This window comes from Sander lucioperca, chromosome 3 (genome assembly GCF_008315115.2).
Source record: "Sander lucioperca isolate FBNREF2018 chromosome 3, SLUC_FBN_1.2, whole genome shotgun sequence".
NCBI lineage: Eukaryota > Metazoa > Chordata > Actinopteri > Perciformes > Percidae > Sander > Sander lucioperca.
In genome coordinates, this window is record NC_050175.1 from 9,083,564 (window position 1) to 9,104,189 (window position 20,626).

A 20,626-nucleotide genomic window follows, 5' to 3' on the forward strand; every position below is an offset into this window, starting at 1 on the left:
CCGGCCGGCTTCAGCACTCTGGCCTCCACTGCAGTGGGACAGAGGCTGCATGACCCCTGTAATCCCCCACCACCACCCTCCGGTTCTCATACACACACACACACACACACACACACACACACACACACACACACACACACACACACGTACGTCCATAGACCCCTCTACTCCTTGCGATAATCCCTCTGTGATTAATAGTTTTAATCATGCCTGCAGAACAGTAGATTGTGTCTTATGTCCCAATGTGTTGGTGGTGACAGCGCTTCAGTTGGATTGGTTGGGTGTTGTAACCGAGAGGTGTTATACTACAGGTAGTGTGTGAATGCAGTGGCTTTTCGTTCCACAGGTTTACAAGTTTTATGTTCACGTGCTGTTTGTTCCTGTGCAACTCTGTCTTCTGACAAATGATAGTCTGGCTATCACCAGACCAAGCTCAATCTTTTAAGATTGAACATTAGTCTGGGGAGTCTGCTCTGTATTTTCTACTGCACAAGAGGCGTGATCAACGGGCATAGTTCAAATGACTCTGTACACAATTGGATAGTCCTTCAACCAATCAGACCAACGATCCAGGTGACATAGCAGCGACAGCGGCATCAGTGGGTTGCTGCGCTTCGGTGGCCGCCTTGTTGAATGTAAACAAGAAGCTGCTTGGTCGCTTCTCTATCGTCATCGTGTTAAATCCGCCAGTAGCTCGCCAGGATAATCCAGTTTGTGATTGGTCCTCGCAAAATTGTAACGGAAGCAGGATAGATAAACGTACAGGTTTCCAGCTTGAGCTGCAGGGCCAAATCAAAACGCTGGCAGATCGGGCTGGGTTTATCCAGTCTAGGCAAATGAGACAAAGTTGAGGTAGTGAGCAGAGCATGTCTAGATTTGTAATGCTGTGATCACAGAGGGAGAGTGACAACACAAAGCTATAAGACAGAAACCGATATGAGTTCTTCTCTCATCACATAGCAGGGCTGAATAACAAGTTTAAGGAGTGCTTGTCAGGTGTGAAACTAGGCCTCAAGTTGAGAGATTAGTGACCACATTTGAATGTTTCTAATTGGGGCGTTGGTACTCTTGTTTAATGATATGCCAAGATTCAATGAAGAAAGTTATATTACAAATACTCAACATTGCACAATGTGGTTCTCTTTTTCATTATGTCACACATAGACTAACAGCCAACAACGTTAGCTTAGTTCATTTAGATTTTACAAGGTAATGTTTTTAGCAGGCTTAATTGCAAGAGGCTGGATAATTAGCCCGTACAGCCCGATTTAGATTTTTCTTGACATTTGGATCGGAAATGCTGCAAACCAGGATAAAATGGCGTTTGAGAAATCGGGGTATAGCTTAACCAAAATATAATTGTTTTTTTAAACTGCATGTAAACGCACTGATTGACACACAACCCAGTGGTCTGTATATAGTTTTATGGATTAAATGAAGCTTCAATGCAAATAATTTGCATTAATGATTTTAAGTAATCAAATTACTCGAGTTACAGCCTGTAGCCTCATTTGCCTAGGCAGAACAGAGGAAGGCACACCTAGTCTACAACTTGGGTCAAGGATTTGACACAAAGAAAGGGCCAACAGTACACAGTGGTCCAAATGTGGTTCCTGGGGTTAACTGTGCATCTGTCATGGCTGAGCACTGCCATCATTTGCCACCCGTGAGCCCTGCTTCTGCTGCTCAAGCACTGAAGCCTGTCTGTTGATCCAGCGCTGTTGCATAATTTAGCTGTTGCCCCAGCAACACATCAGCCAGGAAGTGAGGAGCTGCACGGCTGCAGCACAGAGATCAATAAGGATTGCGTGTGAGCTTTTAGAGGCAGGAATGTTTGGCCTCGTTTATGGTTCATTTATGATAAATGAGGAGGGCATTGTATTTAGCAGATGGGACTCAGGTTTTCATTTTGACAGTGGAATGTGGAACACATCTACCCGGGTGAACCAGTGAATCAGCTGCAGTGTTGAGGGCCACTGAATGTGTGAGAAATGTACAACAGTATCACAATGTCTCTCAGTAGTGTCACGGTGAGAGCTAGGAGCCCTCAGTGCCTGATGTGCATGCTGCATATGCCAACCTGACCTGGTTTCTGCTTTCTGAATGTTATGTTGTTGTCTCACATGCCATAACTGTCAGTGGGTTTTAAATGGTGTACTTACGTCTAGTTCTGTTTACTGGACTTCCTGTTAGGCTGATGTAATAAGGCTGGAATTACCATCTGACCCCTATTTGTACAAAGCGCTTGCAAATGGAGGTAATTCAGATGAGAAACAACGAGGAAAGATGAGGTCCATTACAACATGTTACAGTGGCTTGTTCAAAACAAGAAGCGTGACTGTAATGTGTGAAACCTGCATGTATATGTCTCATGTGCAATGCTCAAACTGTTACACAGGGAGCTGAAAACCTTAACACTGACTGTTCACTTCTCTGTCACACTGACAACAATGGATTCATAACAAAATGTAGCCTATACATTGTTTCAGATGTAAATTAGCAGTGAAGGACCAACTCAAAATATCTGTACAAAAACTCAGTACATCGGTTATTGTTTAGCACAGTGTAAGTATCAAAACATTCTTTGATTACCCATTTTCAAGCTTTTGTTTCAGTTCAGAACAGTTCAGTGGTTCTCACATTTGAGGATTTTTGAGCACAAAGACTATAAAAGGAATGACGTGTAGAATGGGGTCCCTTGACCTTATGTGTCGAGGAATATACAATTACCCAATTTCTTAACACTTTTTTTCAAATGTTCTTCATTTCTTTTTGTGAATGTGCGTTTAATTTTTTAATTCCTCACCAGGTTTTCTGTCATCTGGATGACTTCATGAGTACAAAAAGATATTACTAATGGCATTTGTGATGAATGGCCTGGACACTAAATGGTTAACCTGATTTCCAAATAAGCTTTTCCCCCTTAGCAACACTAGCTAACATTGATCTAAATACAGATTAGGCTGGCTAAAAACCTCTGATTTTAACTTTATTTTTAGCTCACTGGGGAGAAATTCCCCTCAACATTTTGGTTGACCTGCCCATTCTTTGTCTATTTCTGTTTTCATGTCATACATTTGTTCAATCAGAACAACTCCAAATGAATTTGTGTGCTCACTGTTAAAAAATATTTACGTTTTATTTGTTGTATTGCATTACGGTTTGTGCCTCAAGCACTTCAATTCATTTTGATTCATTTGTTGTTTTTAAGATATATTCCTGGTATATTCAGGCCTATTAAAAAGATAAATAAATAAAAAAACGTTTTACTTTAGCATGTCTTTCTATATAGTGTTAAACTATCAAAACACTCTTTTCCCAAAGTTGGTTTTTGGTAGCATTGTGAACAGACGTGTAGTGTTTACACATTCATTTATGTGGTGCGTTTCTCTGGGAATCTTTCAGTTTATGTTTGTAGTTCAATGCTGTGTGAACCTTGCTTTGCCTCATTAACAGCAGGCCTTGGCAGCTTGGGTTGGATGGAGGCGACTGGGCTTTTATCTCTGGATTGCCTTTTTTTGATGGCATTTTTCTGATTGATGCTACTCAGTGCTTAATGTAGCCCGACTGGTATGGCTATGGTTGAACTCGTGTCAGTATGGAAACAAATAAAGGCAAAATGAATGATGCCCATTTATATTTTGCTCTTCCAGTTTCCAGTAGAGTTGACGTATAGGCAATATTGGAACATTTTAATTTAATTTGAATTGTCTGTTGTATTTAAAAATAGTCACATATGAAATAGGGATGCCACAGTGAGGACATTTCCCCTCCTGTTAAAGAATTTGTGACGACACTGGTGTTATCGATTTAAACCAAACATTTTACAAGAAAAGACATTCGTTGATGATGCTCAATATCTGGAGAACCTCTCTGGTCAAGCTTTCGCTGTGCAGTGAAAAGTTTTAAAGTTAAACGGCAGTGGGCAAGTAATGTAGGCTAATCAGTGTATACACTGCATGTATGCTGGAACACTGTAACACCCATAACACTGACTACCGTGGCAGGCCTAATATGAAGTGAAGTAATATAATTTTGTTCTTCAAATCTTTAAAGGTAATTATCACAGTATTATCCAAATAGCCCAGCCTGTGAGCTGTGTATGGCAAGGACCACATTATGATACAATTGTTTTAAAAAACTTAAGATGGTTATATTTTTAACAGCCACCAAATATGAATCTGGATAAACTGAAAATCTCCAGTATCACCTGTGACAATGCAAACTTCTTTTTGATGCCACTTGTCATGTGCTCAAGTTCAACACTGCTGGCCCAAATAACCCGGACTTGCTCAACTGAGATTTTAACAACTTTCTATTTTTTGGTACGTTAGTGTGGATGGCAAACATCTGTTAAATGACCTTAAAATGTCAGTGTTGGTGGGACATTTTTCACATGCAAATGCTAGTTTCAGTTTGATCTGATTTAGAGTGTTAAGTGTAATCGCGCTGGCATAGACCATGCTACAGTTTGTGCTGACCTGCTCTTAACAGCCACGTGTGGACGATTTCCCCTGCCCAGAAATAGAGGTATTGAATTTAGTAGGGAGATGAAGGGGGGAGGGAGAGGGGGTAGGAGATACTGGGGAAGGAGAAGAGGGGTTAGTGGTCTGGCTCAACACACTACACTGCCCCACCCAGAGGAAACATTCCAGACGGAATTAAAGAGTTAACTCTTCAAACAGTGAACATTCCCACCGGGGGCTCCCAACAAGAGACAGGGGGTTTGATGGGGGTGGGTGGGTGCATGTCCGTGTTGTAGTCAGGCCCCTGATTGGTGATCTTTCAATTCATTTCACTCAGTGTCGCAGGGGCTGTAAAAGAAAAAAAGCCAAAGGGCCTGAATGGGAGAAGCTGAGTGGGAGGGCCCGCTGGTGCAGGCAGAGACACTTTTTTTTTTTTTATCTGTCTGAGTCCCAAAGGGCACATCTGCTGCTGACAGACGGGAGGAGGCTTCTCTTATTGTCCACTCACTTCGGCCACACCATGACCTGGTCAAACACAGCACTAATTGGCAGTATGTAGTCTGTTATGATGATCATGCCATCTAGGGCCATCCCGGATATCATTTTTGGGGCTTCGGTGAGAAATATGCAACTATATTCAAAGCTTCATCGAAGCTGTCTCGCAAAGTCCGCCAAACTTTTTCGAATTCATTCATTCAAATACTGATTCGGATGTCCATCACCAGCTTCGAGCACACAAGACTACTGGATCTAGATTGTGTTAGGTTATTCATTCATGTATTAATCATCCTGTGTCCTTGAGAGCATCCTACTACGCTCTCCATCAAAACGAGAAATGTTTACATCATTAGTTAAATTTTTTACTCTGCACTGTTAATTTGGGTGAAATATGTGCCACACTAATACCCTAAATGGAGAATACTTGGACCAAACTTATTTTAAATCGAGCTCTGTAGTCCCATGGTCAAAAAACATTTGGCAACCTGTGTTTCAAAGTATTTGCAGAAGAAACAGTTTTTCTAGCAGTATGCTCCTTCAAATGGATATCCAACATTAAATATCAAATACAAATTTTCACTGGTCTTAATTTTATAAATGTACAAGTGGCAGTTGTAATTCTGTCGTAGATCGTATTTGGACTTTCCTCGTTCCTTCATGGAGATAGAAAATACAGCTGTTTCGACGTTGAAATGCTCATTTCTTTATGGCTGTTATTTATATGCGTTAGTGATTTGCATTGTGGACATGTTTACATAAAGTTGGGCCCCTGAAGTCTGAGTGTCCCACACCTCCATTCAGATCTTGCAGATTACTTGCACTAGTCCCTTGAATAACAGAAATGTCTTTACGACACAAAGAAGTATGTTGTGCTTTTTCAGCAGAACCAATTTTAATCTCACTTTGCCAAATGTAGCTGTGAAGAGCACAAGCCTTTTTGCTGAAGTAATCGCTCCAGTAACATCATGCAAATGACTGCCCTCATGCACATTGTCACTGTGGGCCACACTGCTCGTCTCCATTTAATTGTATTGAAAGGCAAAAAAGTTCTCACATTTAAATGCAAATGTTGCACGTCCATTAGAGTTGTCACACTTTTTCCCCAAATTGACCCTGGAGGATTGACTTCCCTGCTTCTGATGGAAACTGAACTACTGATGCCTGCTGTAATTTGATCAGTTGGTAGTGAAACCACAAGCACACACACACACACACACACACACACACACACACACACACACACACACACACACACACACACACACACACACACACGGCGCTGGTTCCATTCGTCCTTTACAACCACTCCCACTCAGCATATCTCAACACCTGCTCTTTAATGAAGGCAAACAGAGAGGGGAATAGCCAAATGAAACAAAAGACATCCACCAACCCCTTTGGCAGCTGCAGGGAAGCGGAGCCAAGGTCATATAACACTGTTCAGCAAAGTCTCCTTGAGTTTTATATAGGCCGACTTTATATAGTGATGTATACAGTACACATGTACTGTATATAGACTACTGTTCACATTGTGTGTTGCGGTGACCCTTGGCACAGTATGCAAGGTCTTGTTGTCCTTGTACCATGTACAGTATGGTCTCATACTGTCCATACTGTGTGTTTTAACTTGTTGGTCTGTCTTTGCACCACTGCTCACATGGTTCATGTGTTGCATGTACTTGGTATATAAAGGGATTTAGATTTTCCACTTAAAATGTAAAAAAACATAGTTTTGAGTTTTCCAGCATGAAGCCATTTCAAGAAACTATTTAAGTGTAACCATCCTCTTTTTAAGTATTTGACACACATATTTGGCAACAATAAAATCATTAAAAGTCCTCTGATACTGTCATCAGTCACTACGGATTAGAGCTTAGTGGTATTGTTTAATTACTTTTGATTCTAGTGTCAACACGAAACCTGGATTTTGGTACTGAAAGCTGGTTTCTGATTGTTTTGGAATTTTATTGTAGACAGAGATCCACACCATGACAATGCTAGGGCACAAGTGATTTCCCCATGTAAACAACATTTTGTGGATGTAATTTAAGTTAAGGCTCTAGCGTTTTAATGGAGTGCAGATTGGATATGGATTGGCCTTTTTATATTGCTGATATTGATCAATTGAAATGCCCTGATCTACCCAATCCAAACACCTACTAGACAGGTGATTCAAAAGTAGTTTGCACTCAAAGTGTAGGCTGTCTCATATTGAGGATATAAAGCAGCCACAACTTTCTCCAACTGGCAAACTGCAGTTGCAGACCAAAGATATGGTGTCTTTGGGTCAGGCAGGGAGGAGGTGTGGCGGTGAGGAGTGAGAGTTGTTTATTGTTAGTGCCTTTCTTGGCTGTCTTCTACCACTGCTTTGGCTAAGCTCCAGGCTGGTGTCAGGGGCCTGTAGGTGCTAACTGGGACACTGTGTCATGGCCCTTGGGTAAACACAGCAGAGAAGGAGGTGAAAGAAGTACAGCAGGCTTTCCTTTCACTATAGCCTGCATACTTTTCCGTCTGCACAGTCATTGCACTGCCTGCCAAAATCCCATGTAGTTTATAATAGCTTGTGGCCAGGTTGTTTGGCTGCCAAGTCTTCAAACACAAATCGAGTGTAATCATATGCTTGTAAGAGGGACCTACCAGCAGAGGAGCAAGGAAGAAGAAAAAAAAAAAAAGGCCCTGGCTGCTGCCCAGGAAACGTCACATTACACTGAAAGCAATGTGTTCACAGCTCAGCTTCCTACATTTACATTCTACATTCAGGACTGTACATCCTCCAAAGCTGCTCACTTCCTGAATGACAATCATCACAAGAAACCAACAATAAGCAGCATGTCTCTCAAAGCCACTGGCTAGTAATCCTAAATGTTGTGCTAGTGTATACACAGCTTCATATAGGAGGGGGAAAAGGATTCCTACTAGCATGAGCAAAGTCCTGTTTGTAATCTAGTAATTCATTCGCAGAGTTTTGTTGAAGAATATTAACGTAATACAATTTTCTCTTCTTTTGGACAAAATCTCTTTTACAGATCACATGCTGAGAGCTTAGATTGCTATGCTTTTGATAAATGTTCTGGAAAAATCCAAAATGTTCAGTCTCTTAAATATGTGATATATGTGTTGGTATGTTAATCAAGCTAAAACAAATAGTATTTAGCTTTATAGACGTAACGTATTTGATTTTGCAATTAGAAAGGGGAATGTCAGACCATTGTCAGACCCTTTTTAGATTAATGTTTGCATGGTTGCCAGTAGCACACAAATTGCTGGATTCATTACTTGCAAGGCTTTTATTGAATCATTTCAGATGAAAAAAATACACATCGGGATCTGACCTATTGCTTATCTGGTTAATAGACAATCACACTGAAAAGTACTATGGACCATGTCAACTGCAGTCAATAATTTCAAAAGCCACGTTAGTAAATGATTAAAGAGTGGCACAGAAAATTACAGTGAATGTAGGTTATTATAAGAACTAAATGTTGTAGTATGAGGAAGGTATCATAAATGCTACTTCATTGTTTGGTATAATTTAGTGTGATGAAGCGTACAGTGCAGACTTTTTCACTTGCACTTTATTTGAGAACAGAAATATAATCTTGTCCGTGTCTTTAGCTGCACGCTACCAGTCGGTAAGCTATGCTATGTCTGTTGTCGTTTTTTTCCGGACATGCGGCAGTAGGCCGGCGTGGAGCGAGAAACAAATACTGGGGAGAATCACAGATGATTTCGACCAATTTCAATTTAAAATTGAAATTGTGACGTCCCTAATCAGCATATTAATGTGGAACATGGTTCAATAATGTTTGTGGCAGATTTGGGATGCCCCAACCCCCAGTAGAGCCAGCCTTGATTAGCCAGCCATCTGGTCAAATGTGATTAGAAAACCTGAGGAAGCTCCACACTTTCAGCAACAGGGAGGATGTGTGGTCAGAGCATTGGTTTTGTCTGTTGAGAGAACATTTTAACAAAATGAAATGCGTGAGTGTACATATAAAAATGAAGGCAAGTTAGATCATGAAATAGAGGTACTTGGGCTTTATTGAGGATTCGGAAGCAAGCTCTTTACAGTTTTCGGGTTGAAACAATAATGACATATAGGCTAGCTGGGCACCGCAGGAGCTGAATTTAATTTAAATAAGGATGAGTAAATCTACTCTGCAAACATCTGCTTACCTGTAATACCGTCATGGAAACCCCGTATGTCTTATTGATGATGATTTTACTGTTCACAGTATGTGCTTTTGCTGCTGTTGTATTACATTCACAGTGATAGGTTTGGTAATGTACTGAGTGACATCACAGGTGGTCATTTGAGTGGGTTCCAGTCCTTAACTATTTTTTTTTTTCCGAGGAAATAAATATTATTAACGGGGGAGTAGACTGACATGTTGTGTGTAACCTGAGAAGCTGTTACATTAGAGTACAGTAGAGCAACAGAAGAGGAATGAACAAGAGCTAAGGGACAGTATTATAATTAACTGAAGTAATACTGTGAAGCACTTGTCGGTAACATAGTAACAGGATTAGCATCGCAAAGTCTAGAAACGTCATGAAATTGATGGTGTTAAAAATGCATCCGCATGCATTTACCTTCTGTAGATTGCAGGCAGTGGGAGGATTTCAGACTGGACACTGCAGAACACCAACACGGTGCTTTGTTCAGACTGAAGCTGCAGGTGGGAGACTGAGAGCATCTCGGGTCTAGCGTTCGTGTGTGTGCTCTTTCGTTTTTGTTACCTCTTGGGGACCTTTTTGTGTGGGTGATGTCAAGGAGGTTTAATAAGAACTGTGTGTGCGTTTCTTTTGCAGTTTTGATGTTTATTTTGTTTATTTCTAAGATTTCAACACATTTGTTGTTCGCAGTGTAGCACTATTGGGGGAAAAAAGGCAGCATGCTCTTTACGCATGGATAGTGAGCTTACTGCGTCCTTTCGGATTTTAATGTGAGAGATGCAGGACGCGTGCCTAGCAACATCACTGCATTCAGTACTCTGTTTGCTCGGTTATTTATATCATGTTCCCTGCTGCTGCAGCAACCCAATTTCCCTATGAGAATCCTTACAGTGTTATCTGATCATATATACTACTCTTGTGATGTTTGTGAATGGACTGAACTGCAGCATAAATTGAGAGCAAGCATTTCATTAGGTTCAGTGCCTTGAGGCTGTCAACAATTGAAATATCTAGTTTGACTAAGCATAATAATTTACCTGCCAAATATTTTTTCTCAAAACAGCTTATGCAGAAACACTCTTATGGACCCCACTCCACTTGCGGATCTGTGTTTGTAAACTTTGTTAGGTAGACTAAAGGTAGGCTATATGTATGTGAATATAAATGTTTATGATTAGTCTCGCATTGCCAGACCTTCCTCCACAGCGCTCCTGAGGAAGGTCTGGCTCGTCCACACAACATTCCGGGATGGGAGAAAAACTTGCTCTGGTGGGACATGTGCACGTTCAAAAGTTGTTAGAGTCCTGCAACAGAAAACTGAGATCAGACAGATAGTCTAGCTAGCTGTCTGAAAATTAGCTTCATAATGGTTGGATACCTACCACAGCAATGACACTGAATGTTTTGCTTTCTTAAATTTTGGATTAATAATTCCCACACTAACCGTGAGTTTGGTTGTCTTTTGAGTGTCCAGTAGAGATGTAGTGGCTTGTTGGCCTCAGGAGATGAGCTCCAGATGCGTGACGGGCTGCATCATCCTAGCCTGGGTCCCTGGGGGGTACAGGCCTGTCAGAGGTGGAATGCCCCTGCACACTTAACGCTAGCTGAGAGGAAACAGATATCTTTGGCTCTGAGCAGAGAAATAGCTCCCTATCGATTAGATTCTGCAGAAAGCTGTGAATTGCGCTTATGGCTTCAACATTTGATACTGCAGATTCAGAGAGATAGTCATAATACTAACTTCTCTGATGGAGGAAACCCTGGGAATAACGGGCCTGACCCCCTCCACCATACGCCAAACAAAGAAGTAATTTGCCCATCTGACTACAGGCGTTGTGCCCTCTGTCATTTCATATGTAATGAGATGTGATGTGTCCTAATAGCAGTGAATTTTTCTTGTTGATTGGGAATGTATCGAGTTCCCGGCGCTGTCAGTATAATGAGAATGTATATAAAGGCCTATCAGGTCTGTGTGATGTCTCCAGCTGCCATTAGCATGGGGGTGAAGTGGATGCTTGCTCTTTGAAAGATGTGAGATATGCAAGGTATTTTTAGCCAAAGCTTTTAACCCAGAAGAAACGGCTAATAGCTGCTTTGACCTGAATGCAGCAGTATAGCTTTTTGCTCAAAGTGGCATTGATTACAAGGGGCCCCAAAAATGGTTTTATTATACAATTATTTTAGCCTTAATGCGCTGCGAGAACATGAATTTGTGTCTTTGTGAAATGATAGCTTTGCATATTTGAGACAATTTAATATCTGTCACTGTACACTTCACAGAGCAAAACTAATAGCTTCAAATCAAATTATCCGTGAGGGGTTACCAAGGGGGCCCCATGCAAGTATGTGCATAGTTTAGTTGGAAAACCTAGTCTCTGAGGTCTAGTTTCTTATGGGCCTTAAACACTACGGGAAAGGGTTAACTAATGGAGTACTGTATGTGGTGGCACAGATGTGATTCACTAAAATGTTTGCTCTGCCTGTGAAAGGGTCTTTGAACCAATGAGTGTGAACTTCTGGCCACACCAGCCTATAAACGTTGCATTTGTGTGAGGCAGCGAAAGGGGCCAGCTAGTGTAATGGGGGATGGGGCCTCTGCCTGTGGAATGTGGTGTCTTGGTGAAAGGGCTGGAGCTGAACAAATGCAGTCAGTTTATTTGGCAAACCAGACTTGCTGGTCACTAACAGACATGTTTACCCAGGAACTAAATATGCAGATCCACCCCTTTCTTTCAGACATAGGTATTTCTTGTTGGTCTCTCTCTCTCTCTCTCTCTCTCTCTCTCTCTCTCTGAGGTGAAAAAAGTGTGTTGATCAGTTTTTCTTCTGCGTGTGTCTGCCTGCCTGCCTGTCTATTTTTTCTATCTGTGACCCCCCCCATCTCTTTCTTTCCTTTCTTTCTCTTTTTAGCTTTGTAATTGGAGTGATTAATGGAGGGAGGGGTGGTCTTGCCTGAAGGTCTGTTTTTCAGTGGCCTGTTTAGAGGTGCTGAGGCCGGGGCAAGTAGCAACACGTTCTGCCCTGGACGTTTAGCCCCTTGTCCCTGCCACTTTGTCTGTTCCCCTAAAAAGCCAGAAATCTCTTCCAGCTACAAACATGACCGGACACTCTGAGGCAGGCATGCCCCTGGGTCCTGTTCTCTGCTGCAGACCTGCTCTCATGTGATATGTGACCTTTTTTATTCTCCATTATAATTCTTAATGAGAGCAGAGAACCAGTAGTGTATCTGTTTGCAAGTAGGATCTTTACCATATGTTCCCGGGTGGCAGTGAGATTTACTTGCCTCTTGTCGCACATGGAATTACCATTAGCCAGAGCCTTTGTTGGTGGCAACGTACGGGCAGCTTGAGATCTTTTACAGTAGTTAGCAGAAAAAAAAATGCCGTCCGCTCAGCCCAACTCCCAATGCACCCGCCCCTCACCCATCAACCCCTCCCCACGGCAAGAGCCACTATAAATGATTCCCGGAGTCCCGCTGTGGGATCAAGGCCCCAATTATTTGATTTGGATTAGAGATTGCTGCCCCCCACAATGCTCGTTTTTACAGGCATGCTGAGAGGAAGCAGATTCACTTTCTTTGAAAGACTTAAACTTAAGGCATCAGGGCTCTTATCCTCCAGTAGCTGAGGAAACAGGAATCCAGTTCTCTTTACAAATAAGTGTACAATGCAAATACCTATAAAGTTATCTTTATATCTATCTTGGGTCAATACAGTACATTTTAGTCAGATTTTAGACAATGTTGAATTGCTTTTCTAGTCAAATGTACAAAATGTGCAAGTTTGCAAGCACGTGTAGCCTCTTTTCTTGCTATTCGCCATTTATCACTATTGTTGGCTGCGATCCAGTTTTCTGCTGGAGGCCTTGATTGTGATTAAATTACTGCCTCTGTGTCTGTTTAAGAGATTTCCCTTGCTGAACTGTTTTGACAGGCAGCAATTTGGCTAAAAAAGATTAGTCCGGGAATGAGATGTTAAGAGTACCTGTGGGATGAGAGGGGCTCTACTGTTATTGTGAGGTCCTGTTACTGGTGTACAGGAATGTTGGTGAATTTCACTAGTCACCCTCCCTCCTGTGTCTGTATGCTGGCACTGCTCTCAGTGAGAGCACAGTGACATTTTGTTACCCTTGGTTTACTAGCTGGGGTTGCTATAGGGATTTTGCTTGTGTGTGCATTTATTTGGTTTTCATTGAGGACAAAGGGTGCCTGTTTACACAGTTTCTTTTTTGTAGATAACTGCAATTTGATTAGGGTTTCCTATGGAAACCTTCACTGTGTTAGTCAAAGTTGGGGTGTTGGGGAAGGGGTTAGATCACCCTGGGAGCTGTGATCCTGCCCTCATCTCAGTTTCCCTTGCGTGGCTGTAGATGACTGTGGATGATGAGTATTGGCGTGTTGTGTGAGATTGCGTCCGGAGGGGACTGGGGACTTCCCTTGTGTTTGCACATCCAGGGCTATTGATTTGCCTACTGTTCAATGGCTGTGGCCCAGGGGACTGGGTCTGCAGTTTGGAGCAGTGTAGGGTGGGACACAGAGAGCCATGACAGTAGCTCAGAGCGGGAAGACAGGGGTTAGGGTTATGGCTCAGGGCTAACAGGGCTCTAATGTGGCACGGGCCTCTCTTCATTAGGCCTTGTTTGGTCTGCAGGATTAAACAGGCAGGCTGCAAAACAACTGTTCTCAGGCCTACTTGGTATTGTGTCACTTGTTTTTCTACCACCCCACCAGTCAGAGTCCTCCAGCAAGAGTCAACGATGCCTACACAATAGTGTGTTAGCTATTGTGGAAATTTACTCGATCCAATTTTTCCCCTGCTTTCATTATCTTGAGATGATTCCCAAAGTGAGTCTAACACAATGAGTACATGCCGAGCTCAATGGCTGCTATTTGAGCCCACTCAGCCTCCTACTGAAAGAGTGAAGGCAAATCACATGATGCTTTTATTAAGAACAAGCCTCTTCATCTAATAACAGCTCCACTATCAAATTGGAGAAGTGATGTCAACATCCTGAGCAATCAATGCCATCCATCCCCCACTCCCCAAGCAGCAGCCATTAACCCTTCTTGTTCCGGCATGCCTGGCCTCACTAAAATGGTGGCTCTACTCCAGACATCTTTCTATAATGGCTGCGTAGAATTACCCTCGAGCTATGCATCGACATTCAAGTAGGAGTGTGTTGCATAGTTTTTCCCATGCAGATGGAGGAACATACAAAGAATGTCAACTTGTTGCAGGCAGAAGATTGTCCACTGTATTGTGTACAATGCTGTCACATAAACACACAATTCAAATGCATGGATTTCACAACTGGTGAACTCAGTGTTTTAGGAAAAGAAGCCAAATTCTCCCCAGCTGAAAAAGAATTTTTGAGGACTCAAAACTGCACAAATTAATTTTGTCATCACTAGAGTAGTGGTAGAGGGTGGCTTAACTTTTTACAAACTCTACAGAATAATACCAAATAAAAATGTGTGAACATAAAGTGGTGACCACCTAGGCAACTCACATGAATGTCAGGAGACCTGTAGACCCCCACTCAAAAAACATTTTCATAGCGAGAACTTTGTTTAGGTACAGAGGAACTGTTTATGTGCGTCAATGTGTGGACAGCTTTTTCTCCCCCGCCCCCCTTGGCGATGACCAGCTACTGCTCACTTCTGGTCATCTAACTTCTTCTTATCCCTGATTTGGCGCTGCGCCAGTCAGTCACATTCGGCCATAATGTGATTAGGCCACCCACCGCCTGGCCGTAAACCTGCTAACAGCATGAGAGAGAGACAGAGAGGAAACCTGGGCTGCTTAAACATATGAAGGCTTCTGTTCATCCTACACACACACACACACACACACACACACACGTAAGCAACGCAAATGCATAGACACGCAGACATGTTTAATGCTTTATTTGAATTATTATATCATTTGACCTACAGTAACTGAATTGTAGTTACAATAACATACTTGAATATCTGGCTATAATACATGTTATATTATTATTATATACATGTATTTTTTTTTTTTAAGTAAATCTATACTGCACTAACAAAGCAACTTATAATACACATACATACAAAAAACATGCTTTAAACACTTAATTTGAAACAATTGTGACTTATATCAAGCAAGCCAACCCTTTTACGCCCCTGTCATGAATGTAGGTAGGGAGTTGGAATTTCCATTTCTCAAATAAGTCAAATAACATTTCTGGGTTGAGCACTGGATGTGATGAAGGGGCTGAGGTGACTGTATCCACTCTAACTTGACAAAAAGCAACACAGTGTTAACATTCCTCAGCTGACCAAGGTCCCTATTCAGGAGCCAACATGTCTATTCATGGTTTACGCCTTCCATGTTCCAATTACTGTGCTTTTTTGAACCAGCTAGAGAAGCAGGCGATTTATAGATGCAACTGAACTTATTTGCGTAATGACAAGTGACCACAGAATTGCACTCCCAGACCCAATTGCAAGGAATCATTTGTCATTGTCCCAACAGTCCCATTGGTTTTGAGATCGAAAGGTTTAATGTCTGTGAAGGTTCTCGATCATCCAGGTAAATCCAAAGGCAACTGGACTTCAGGGACTTCAAAGACAATTTGTCCCTCATCCGAGAGACTTCTTTTGAATTGAGTTTTATATCAACCGCCTCAAAGTCCAGACAGCTACATGGCGCAGACACCTGCTTGGTTGTTGTAAGTTGCTTTGGTTAAGGCTGTTGGTTAAAAGAATTGATAACCTTTAAAGTGTATCTGTTTCATACTTTTGAATAATATTATTATTTGTGTATTATAATAGATGTATTATAATATATGTATATATATATATATATATTTATTTATTATTATAATAGTTTGGTTTTGTCTTTACCGCCATCGTTTCCTCATTCCAGCCAAACCGCCAGAGCTTGCCTTCTACAGTTGAGAAGGACAAACTGACTTGTGTTCAGTAAAAGAGAGCACTCCACAGTTAAGTCAAAAGGGATGCTACAGTAGTCAGCTGTCTGTCTGATGGAGCACATTTGAGTGGATATGTTGTTTTGTTTAAATTATGTGCAGGAGTATGTGGATTAGATATTGGAACAGATGGTTACCAAGAGAGTAATCTATCCCAGTGTGAGAACATTTTCTAGATTAGTGATTTCTAGATAAGTCTTCATCTCCCACATCTATCTACAAACACCAAAATCGGATATTTGCTGTAATTGATTTGTGTGGCATCATGCAACTTTTAGCTGAATGTTTGAGTACTTTTTGTACTGAACAAGGATTCAAGATTTATATTATATATATATATATATATATATATATATATATATATATATATATATATATATATATACACACACACACACACACACACACTGTAAATAAATCAATGTATGGGAAACACTGTAGAGCACCTGAAGAGATCACTAAAGAAAACTTGTAGCAGCTTGTCACTAAAATGAGAATATCTGATTCACCTCAGAGGTCAGCCCACCTTAATTTAGTGAGCCTATGTTGAAGTTGTTGCTAGCTCCGTGGCTAACCGCTTTCATTTTTAACTAGCAGGTAGCAAGCAAGATACAGGAACTTGGCTCGGGGCTTGCGGAGTTGAAGCATTTATTCACCATCAAATAAACTGTACATACACTGCACTGCTACGTTTACTGCATACTCAATCCCACAAACGCTCCCTCTCTCTTTTTTTTTTTTTTCTCTCTCTTTCTCGTGTGTGTGTGTGTGTGTGTGTGTGTGCATTGTGTTCACCTAACAAATCCAAGGGCAGTAACCCAGCAGCTGCCGCCTTTTCTTCTGTAATTGCATGTGTTTCTGATTGTCATTTGCTCTGCATAAGAGCCAGAGAGATCTGTTAAATTATAGAATGTATTAGACATTTTAAATCGCTAAACACAGTTCACAGTTGATACAACTATCAGTGGGTACTGTATGTACACACACAGGTCATACTGTGTTGTTGCAAATAGTCTCCAGAAAGTTTTTTTCAGCCAAAACATTCACTCACACAGCTTTATCTAACTATTATAAAGAATTGATACTGATATTCTGTACTTAAAACTTTGTTGGATGATTTTACAGAATACATTAACTTGTTAACTGGTGTTTTCCATGTAGGTTTAAGGCTTCTTGTTTGGTCACTGTCAGTAAGATTACACAGTGTCGACCTCTGGGCCATAAAATGGGGAACATCCAGCATGTATAAGAGGTGCCCAATGCAGTTTTTTTCCATGCACGTGAGATTCTACATGACTGCAATCCGAATTATCTTCTGTTATAATCATTTATAATGGTTAAAGGTTACAATAGGTGGTCAAATTGTGTGCAAAGGTCCATAAGGTGTCCAAATGTACTATAGTATACTGTATATTTACCCTCACATGGTGATCCTGTTGTAATCTCTATGACATACTATAGATAATGTAAATTGACAGCGAAATACATTTTTGATAAGGAAAATGCTGTTTTGTAGATTCATTTTCAACAAAAGATATCTGCTGAGAAGCCAATGTTGAAAAGATATCCAACTCTCACTTTGGAGAATCTACTGGTATGTCTTTAAACATTGGACTTCAAATATTAGTTATATATATATATATATATATATATATATATATATATATATATATATATATATATATATATATATATATATATATATATTAGAAAATGACCATTCTTTCATATTAGTTAAAGAGGGAAATGTAATTTTTTTTTTCTTTTTCTCACAAGTATTGATGTTGTCATTATGCAAGTTAATTTCCATCCTTATAAAGCCAACTATTTTGGAGACTTTTTTAGTTTTAATGCTTAAGAGAGGGTGTTAGCTGTTCTAAATAGCAGATATCACATTTTGTCTTCATGCGTTTAACTCTACCCTGAAACATACCATTTGTAGTGGGTTTGCAAGTTGATGGCTGATGAGTATTTGTTTAGGGAGCATTAATGTTGACAACCGTTACATGTCCAGAGAGTGAGAGGGTGAAAATGACTTGCTCTCAGGGGCCTTGACCACCTTTGCCCTCCCGGCTCTCGTTTCAGGCCTTGTAATTGCCACTGACCAATGGGCTCCCGTTTGAAACTAGACCCTGGACAGCAGCTATTAACGTCCCCCTCCAAACGGATCTTGTTTTGATTCCTGATGCTTTTATAGGTTTTGTCTTTAGGAGACATTCCTGGTCGGCACATACCGTGCACCCCTTTCTGCCCCTATTTTCCTTCCTTCCCGTCTTGTGGGGCCATTGCCCCCCCTCCCTGCACTCACAAACATACACACAGCCATGATCAGCCTTTGCAAAGGTGTGTGTGTGTGTGTGTGTGTGTGTGTGTGTGTGTGTTTTAGTTATAGGGCTACTGACCAGCCCACCCTCCCATGGCCCCTCCTGACAGCCAGCTACACTCCATGAACTTGGCCACCCGTCACAGCTGCGTTAAGATTGAAGGATGGGGGGCCCTTGTATCCAGCTGGGTCGGAAGACATGGGTGGGGGCAGGGCAGGCCCAGATGCAGATGGTTTAGGTCAAATGGAGATGTTTGAGGATGAAGGGGGAGGGGGACACAGGAGCTCAGGGGCACAATAACTCCAGAGGTTACTCCTTCAACCCCTGGAAAATGCACTCTGTTGGAGTTTGAGTATATATTATTTTTCATGTGTTTGTGTTGCAGAATGTTGGTAGTTGTTGTAACTAGCTTAGAGTTTACTCAGTTTTTTTTTAGCCTGACATGGTCTTTTTGACCCACGGTCAGTCAACCTGATGGGCTCTTTGCAGCTAGAAAAATTGGAGGTCAAAGTCATTTCTTAAAAATACAAATATGCAACTACATTAGTGGTGGAATCAGGCAGCGTCCCCAGTTCAGTTCCGGCAAGGGACCTTGTTGCACTCCCCCCATGTCTCCTGTCTCTCTCTCTGCTATATCTAAAGCTGTCACAATTTAATAAAGGCAAATACCAATGTAATCATTTCAATAGTATTCATGTTACTTTTGAAAGACTCACAACTACTCAACTACAGACTGGACCCTCTCTGTAGGTGTTTGTAACCACTTTCCGATTGTTTACTGACCTTATCTGTGTTTTCTCTCTTGTCTGTTGTAGAATGGCAGTGCAGGCTGGGCGGATGAGGCTGACAGTAGCAAAGGAAGAGGAGAGGCCTCCAGAGACTTTGCTAAGGTAAGCCTTTGGAGACTGATCACCGGGTGGCTTCAGTGGGTTCATTGATTAAACAACCAAAAAGCCTTTGCACCAATTACATAATAACATTAGTTCTTATGAAAGTCAAACCTTTGGAAATTGTGAATATGTTAACAATCTCCAAATGCAGAGCTATAAAATATATCTCCATGGCCCTGAAATTCCCAAGACTGACAGATGTGTCATTTCATGAAGCGCCACCTCTTCTGTTAAACTTTGCAGTAGAGCACACCACAAAAGTAACAGCTAACGGTCAGCTGGCCATTGACGTTAGGGCTGGGCGATATGGAGAAAATCAAATATCACGATATTTTTAACCAAATACCACGATATTGATACCGCAACGATATTGTAGTGTTGACTATTGGTGCTTTTACAAAATTTTTACACAATGAGATTTTTGATAAATAATCATCAGTAATGTGGATATAATGACTAAGTGGGTAAAGGCAAACAATAGAACAGTTACAACAGTCTGGTAAATTCAGAAAATGACATCACTTTACTGTAATGCAGCCTTTAAAACCAGGAAAAGACAACACTTATTTCATGTCACGAAATTACGATATCCAAAATCTAAGACAATATCTAGTCTCCTATCACAATATCGATATAATATCTATATATTGCCCAGCTCTAATTGACGTGCATGTTCAGTACCTTCTGTGCCTATGTGAGAGGAAATACAGTATTTGCGCTGCAAAGAACATTGCAGAGACAAACCAAACAAATTAGCCAACAATTTGCACGCCACTTTTAATCTAGTCTCGCTTTGCCAGACCACCCTCCAATGCGCTGCGGAGGAGGGTCTGGCTAGTCCACACAGCATTCTGAGATAGGAGAAAAACGTGCTCTGGTTTATTGGCATTTCTATAAACCAGAGATCTTCAACAGGGGGTCTGGGATCGGGACCCCTAGGGGCTCCTCAGAGTCACTGCAGGGGGGCCTCCAAATTATTGTTAATTATTGAAAGTAAAAAAAAAAAAATTAAATAAAATGTCTTAACATGAATCCAACATATTATTAGCAAATACAAATCCCCACTGATGATAGGCTTACTGGCCTATAGGTAAGGTAGTCCCTAAGATAGCCATCCACAGATACAGTTATTCCTAAGGATTCACTTTGCCACATGTATGTTTAACAGTAAACATGATTTATAGAATCATGCCAACAATTATTATTGTAATATATTATTGTCATAGCTTTGTATTCTATGCATAAAAGGTATGTATAAAGGCTTTAGGTCACCCCACACGTTATTGTAGGCCCAGGTTAATATGCAACCAAATTTTAT

General features: G+C 41.1%; 1 protein-coding gene across 2 annotated transcripts in view; it reads left to right on the forward strand.

Moving 5' to 3' along the window:
• The window catches only part of LOC116037590 (AT-rich interactive domain-containing protein 3B), a 63,502-nt gene that overhangs the window by 6,471 nt on the left and 36,405 nt on the right, over positions 1-20,626 (forward strand). For both annotated transcript variants that reach the window (XM_031281529.2, XM_031281531.2), the window contains exon 3: positions 19,234-19,308. In XM_031281529.2, coding sequence (XP_031137389.1) covers positions 19,234-19,308 — 75 coding nt within the window. The remainder of the gene's footprint in view (positions 1-19,233; positions 19,309-20,626) is intronic.